General features: G+C 40.0%; 1 protein-coding gene across 1 annotated transcript; it reads right to left on the reverse strand.

The window, feature by feature from the left end:
• Nucleotides 1–467: 467 nt before the first annotated feature.
• LOC135486271 (sterol carrier protein 2-like) lies at nucleotides 468–6,451 on the reverse strand. The gene is made up of 12 exons (XM_064768959.1): nucleotides 6,396–6,451; nucleotides 5,211–5,340; nucleotides 4,964–5,028; nucleotides 4,538–4,666; nucleotides 4,043–4,233; nucleotides 3,739–3,825; nucleotides 3,381–3,531; nucleotides 3,068–3,215; nucleotides 2,570–2,828; nucleotides 2,214–2,310; nucleotides 1,728–1,937; nucleotides 468–1,483 (listed from the first exon to the last, which is right to left on the reverse strand). Exons 1-12 carry the CDS (start codon nucleotides 6,441–6,443, stop codon nucleotides 1,394–1,396), a joined length of 1,605 nt encoding a protein of 534 aa, XP_064625029.1. The 5' UTR covers nucleotides 6,444–6,451; the 3' UTR covers nucleotides 468–1,393.
• Between the last annotated feature and the right edge of the window lie 190 nt (nucleotides 6,452–6,641).

Genomic DNA, 6,641 nt, shown 5'->3' on the forward strand with positions numbered 1-6,641 from the left:
CAAAGCTCGAAGCTATCACACGATGTCTGGCTGTCCTGGGGTGTTTACAACAGCTGCGGCCGACGAGTTCCTAAGAAATATGGCTTCTTGGTCGGTCCATGGGGCATTTCCACTTCTAGCATATATACAACGATATATATATGACATTTGTCCAAATATGTTTAACGTCACTGCCATGGACTGTGACAGTTTGCGTTTGCCAGCCAGTCTGTGATATTGTCCAGCGCTGTCACCTTTGAAACCCGATTTATCTCTGTTGGCCGTTAGGGCACCCAAACTGATGCCATCCACCTGTGTGCCCAAGGAGACAGCCAAAGGGCAGGGAGATGGGCCATTCATCGATCACAAAGGGGACCAGACTGACTGATCAAAGTCATTGTGTGCATTCGTCGACCACGTTAGTTGTGGTGTCCACTGGAACACTGTGACATTCAACACCATCACCTCCAAAAATATAGATGAATAGATTTTTATAGATGGGTACATTTATTCCATAATGTTTTCATATAAATTATTTCACAATTAGTCTTATATTCATAAATATATTTACAACGAAATTAAACAGATGGACTTAGTAAGGCTGCAAGAAAACCGCAACTTGGAGCTCACATGTTAACATTTTACTAAAGCAAAGCATGAAAATTCATGTACTGTTTTGCCAACATCTTGCTCAACCACAAGCAGTTTTCAATTCGCAACCATACAGTAAGAATCTCTTCATTTTGGCTCAGCGAATCTGACATGAAATAGCAAAAGAGCAAAATACATTGATCTAGACAGCTTTATAGGCAATTTAAGAAACCTAGCCACAGAAAATGAACAATGTTCTTACACATGTAAGTGGTGTCGCTGATCTATATGGTGATAGCACAATAAAACATCTGGACGAAATTTGGCAGGATAATATGTCACCACAATCTTCCATCAAAGACTTAAAAGCAATCTAAGAACATGCTTTAGAGGCAGGGAAAGCCTAAACAAATGGAATGGTTAACACTGGTATTTCATTTTAAAGAATGATTCGCTAATGGAAACATAATTTTTTTAACAAATTGATGAAAAATCACTCATATTTCAAGTATAAAATTACAAGAATTGGGAACGAACTTGTACTCTTTTTTTTCAAGAATCAAAGCTATCAGCTCACCAATAGCTGAACACTGCACAATGTATCAGGCAAGCCTATCCTTAGTATGGGAGATATTGGTCAGCTGATCTCTTTACTTGTGTATTTAAGGCAGGATGAAAGTCATCAAAATTAGAACTCCACAGAAACCATTGCACTTGTTGAACTCCATGTACATGAAGTGCTTATTTTGAGGCTATTCATCATGCCTTTAATTGGTCTTGATAGCCTCAGCCCTAAAAGGGTTAACCCAGGATTGTGTCCAGTTTAGAGTTTTGATTTGGGTGGTTGGAAGTTCTTCAGTTTCATTGCCAGTCCCATATTTCCTTTGATCTTCAGCTTGCCTTGGAAGAATGCCTGAAACAAAGAGTGCAGAATTGAGTAACAGGATTCTTCGTCACATGATTCCCTTGCATGTGGTTCATTGAGAAAAAAAAAGGACAGCTAACTGACTCACTTTCATGGACTTTCAGTTTTAATGATACAGCTTATTTGAATAGACTACAATGTAGTTCAATTTCAAGCCCCCTTTACAGATTGAACCCATATCATCACATCCAGCAAATCCTTTTTCTACAGAAATACTTATTTTAGGACTTACAGTTTGTGAATTCAGCTTCCCTGTCATCATAGATGTTAGATTATCATCAGTCATCGTGATTGCACAATCAGCTTTGGTCATATCTCCAAATCGTACTGCTCCGTTTCCATTCTTGACATCAACAAACCAGATTCCCTCTTTGCCTCCGGGTCCACCGGTCACATTAAAGCTAATTGTACCCTTCATCTTTTTAACGAGGGATGCGCCATCCTGAAATATTGAAAGAACCAAGATTCAGTCTGGCTACAAAGTTGAGGCTGTACTAGTCGGCCAATATCATATATAAAAAGCTTAACTCTGGCAATTTGGGATATCTACGCCACAGCCATCTACAGTCCCTCCGTGAAACTAAAACCTTTACATGTTCATCATCTTTTTGGGTTAACCTCAAAAGAGATCGGTAATAGAGAGGTTTCCTGTCGCAATGACCAGTAAAGGTAATCATATGAGAAGATGATCACACGAAAAAACACACAGAGAACAAACCTTGGCAAGTGCTGCAGTGATTTCCTTGAACACGGGAGCACATTTGAAATCACTTCCATCATTCGTACCACTTGCGGGGACCGCCTGGACTCGTCCACTGAAAGCAGGAAACTGGTCTGATAAAACGCAGACATGTAATATCGACAGGCTAGAACTTAGTATGGAATTTCAACAACCAGGCAAAGATCAGATCCGGCCAGATAAGTACATATTGTACTGGATATTGTTGTGTAGTAATTGTCGGAACTTGTCTAATTTCTATAGCTTTCTTTAGCAAAAGGAAATATCTAATCACAACAATTTGAGCCAATGCTCCAATGAGAAACGACTTAAAATTAACATCAGGCATCGCTCACCTCTTCTGTGGGAATCCTAGTCTGTACATCGTCACCACCACTGCACCGCCAAGTCCAATATTATGCTGGAGGGCAATCTTGGCACTGGGCACCTGGCGTTTCCCTGCAAGGCCTCTCAACTGCCAGCAGAGTTCAGAACACTGGGCTAGCCCTGTAGCACCCAGGGGATGGCCCTTGGATATCAAACCACCACTTGGATTGATCACGTATTTGCCGCCATATGTGTTGTCGCCTCGGTCAATGAACTTGCCAGCTTCTCCTGTACAAAAAACACCACATACATTAGTTTTTCCCAAAATAAAAGTGCTACTGGCAATGTACAACAGACCAATCATTGTTTGAGTTATGAAGTGTAAATAAATCATATTTTGACAACTGTTATCTCCATGGCACATTCAGTCAACGTTGAGAGAGAGCAAAAAAGACATCGCATATCAATCCACAGCAATCCCATATTGTCATAATAAGATACATGATGAAGCTCTTCTGTTTACCTACCTTCGCCACAGAGACCAAGCGCTTCATATGTGATGAGTTCATTAGCCGAGAAACAATCATGGAGTTCAATCACATCGACATCAGTAGGCTTGAAGCCAGAGCTCTTGTATACTCGCTCGGCAGCTGCTTTGGAGACGTCATAACCCACCTGATGAAGGAAGACGATACATGTACGACGTTATTGATACACTATTCTTTGTTCAGGACTTCCTTTAAAGTCCATATCGAGGTTTAATCCAAATTAGTTGTGACACAAATACTTTCAAGATTCTCAATAGTCTGAATTCTAACATGATGTTACAAGTCAACATACCATTTTCCGACAGCTATTTTCAGCGAAAGAGCTTGCAAAGTCAGTGGCCATTTCCATAGCAATGATCTCCACTGCCTGGTTCTCCAAACCATGTTTCTTGACAAAGGCTTCACTGGCCAAGATAACAGCTGCTCCACCATCTGATGTGGGACTGGAAGGAAAGGAAATGCTTGAATAGTTTGTGAAGAACCACAGGAGCACTAAGACAATAAACTGTCCTCTCATGAGACAGGCCACTGAACCTGTACCATATGCAAATATAACTGAAGTATCGAGAACATGTCAAGACAACACTTCCAACACATCAAAATGAATGTTTCTGTGTTCAAGCATTTGAAGGACTGGATTTCACACTTACCAGCACTGAAGCTTTGTGAGTGGCTCATGAATTTTTGGTGAAGACATGATCTCTTCAAGAGTGTACTCTTTACGGAACTGGGAATACCTGGAAACACAATAGTTAGAATTTAACATACCTTTTCAGGGCTCAAACGGAGGTAGGTTTTACCCCAGCTTTTGGGGTAGTTCTTAAGACATTTGCAGGGGCTTTAAGAAGGTACGTGACTCACTACGCCATCTACAGGGAATTACAAAAGGTGGTGGCCAACAGCCATGACAGCTGTCACATTCAACGATCTGCAATGAATGAGGTCAATACTCACGGGTTGTTCACAGAGTGCTTGTGATTTTTGTGGGCAATTTTTGCAAAATGTGTTAGTGTTGTTCCGTATTTTTCCATGTGTTCCCGCCCCGCGTTGCCAAACATCTGAGCAGTGATAGGGGATGCTTCAATCCCATATGTGTTGTTGAGAACCTCAACATGCTTTTCCATAGGGCTTGCTCGGTCGGTGTACTGTAAAAGATTGAAGATGTCAAAGTTTTATCAGGTCTGGTATACACTTATAACCCTGAGTCCAACAAAACGGCAGACAATTCTCAGAAACTCAAGTAAGCCAGATTCATGTTTGCGAGTTTTTACTTCAGGCTTCGCATGCCTCGAACAACAAGAAAAAAACATTCCAATGTCACATTGTTTTTAGTTTACTGTGACATTATGAAGAAATTACACATTCAAATTTCGAACTTGACTCTGTGTAGCAATTCATGATCGATTTTTGATACAAATGAACAATGGCTATTTGGATGTAGAGACATACCTTCTGGGACAGAGAACCCCTTTCCATCTTCTCAAAGCCCAGGGCAAGAACACAGTCATTGATACCTCCGGCTATGAACTGTTTTGCCATATACAAGGCAGTGGATCCTGTTGCACAGGCATTGGTAGTCTAAAGGAAATATATGTATCAGGATGAAACAGACTGGAAGTGTGAGGAGATACAATTGATATCACAATGAAATTCTAATCTATCCTATTCCTCAGAAATACTTCAGCATTGATCTGATTACAACCTGAAAAGATGGACCCAGTCATCCGCCATTCTGTCATGCAAGTGACCTGTTGTAATTAGTATTGTCCTCAACAGTTTACAGACATGTGACAATTGACCACATCTGGTTTAAATAGAAGACTGTCATGGGCAACAGAGTCACATTTCAGACCCCAGGAGAATTTGTGAACTTACATTGTAGATTGGAATGCCTGTCATCCCAATTTGGTACAACACTCTCTGACCGCAAGAGGAGTCACCTGAAATAGAACATATGAAAACATCAAATGGAATTACATCAAATACATACATAGCACATAAAGTCATGAAAGTATTACATCAGAAAATGCCACAAGTTTAAAACTATGATCACTGCATGCACTGCCAGCATAACATTACAGTGCTGTTTAAATTGTCTTTGGGTTGTAGTTTACTGACTTACCATAGACATAGCCAACACAAGCCTGTTGTACCTCATTGTAGCCAATACCAGCATCCTTCAAGGCTTTTGTGGCAGCCTCAACTCCTATCTCTGGATAATCAAAGTCATCTCGCCGGCCTGGCTTCTCAAACTGTAATGAAATGACAGGAATGCAGGATTGTGGAATAAGGAGACATCTTCATTTTGCTGACCAGAAAGCCTTCTCTTCATTGTCAAAGATGGGTCAAATTCTGGGTCAGTATGCCATCGATACTAAATTTTATTTTAATCTAATTCCAGGTCAATGTTCTTGTACACCATGAAGATTTACATGTAGACAAATAAGTTCAAAATTCATGCGGTAATATAAGTTCGATATATAATGGCCTTGATAACTTGTCAAGTAGTAAAGTTAGAGAAGACTTTGGACATTATACTAAAGATATTGTAAATAACCATATGGACAAAACATAGTATAACTCAACTGTATAGCATGTACGCTGGCATAAATTTTTAGATAAGTTTGTACTATATATATATATATATATGAGTATGACAAGTCCAAGGGAAACAGGTCCAGATAACTGAAACGACAATGCACATGTTGCCATATTGTCATGCCCTGCAGGGTTCAGTCAACTCGAAGTCATCCCATACAACACCTGTCACCAATGTGTAAATACTCTTACAGCAATCTGCCAGCAAGCTCGATCGCCGACTGAATCCGATCATTTAATTTGATCGCCAATACTGACACTAAAGAAATTCAGTACCAGATATGACCATGTACAGTATCGCCATCGGGCCATCAGCATATCCGGGACAGAAGTTCTTCGGATATCGTCCCGACTCAGACTGATATTGTTGTATCGGGAAAATAAAATACACCCCTGAGGGGCAAAGGAAGGGCAATGATTACATTGAAATGGTTAACTACGTTTTATTGCAAGTAGAGGTCTAAAACCACTCGAAAAGCAAAGATTTCACACATTTATGACAATGTTGACCTTTGACCCCAAATCAGCCGTCACACGGTGGCCATTTTTAAATGCCCCATATTATGACCCTCCCAACAGTTTCACGAAGGAATTCACAATGGGTGAATATAAAGTAACGACAATGACACAGGAATAAAGAAAAACGTATAAGCTTTCATCCATTTGAATTATCGAGCTTTAAATTCGATCATTTGTACTTAAAATTTACCTTTGTCATGCCAACTCCAACAACGTACACTTTCCTGGGCGCAGCCATCTTGAAATAACACCGAAAACCCGGATGAAAGAACTATTTTTAGTGGACTAATCACTGATTGATATCGAAACGCGTTTTAATTGACATTTTGTGTTTTTTGCCAATGACAGATAAGCGACAACTCAGTGTATGGGCGATTCATAATCAGTATTAAGTTGCTTTATGAAGAGAAATAATTCATTTTTTAAAACTTTTTAA

This window comes from Lineus longissimus, chromosome 4 (assembly GCF_910592395.1).
Source record: "Lineus longissimus chromosome 4, tnLinLong1.2, whole genome shotgun sequence".
NCBI classification, from domain to species: Eukaryota; Metazoa; Nemertea; class Pilidiophora; order Heteronemertea; family Lineidae; genus Lineus; species Lineus longissimus.

Coding starts and splice junctions, on each gene's coding strand:
- LOC135486271 (XM_064768959.1), bottom strand. CDS start 6,443: ATGGCTGCGCCCAGGAAAGTGTACGTTGTTGGAGTTGGCATGACAAAG. Junction 4,667..4,963: donor CAGGCATTCCAATCTACAAT/GTAAGTTCACAA, acceptor TATTTCCTTTAG/ACTACCAATGCCTGTGCAAC. Junction 2,829..3,067: donor GCTTGGTCTCTGTGGCGAAG/GTAGGTAAACAG, acceptor TTTTTTGTACAG/GAGAAGCTGGCAAGTTCATT.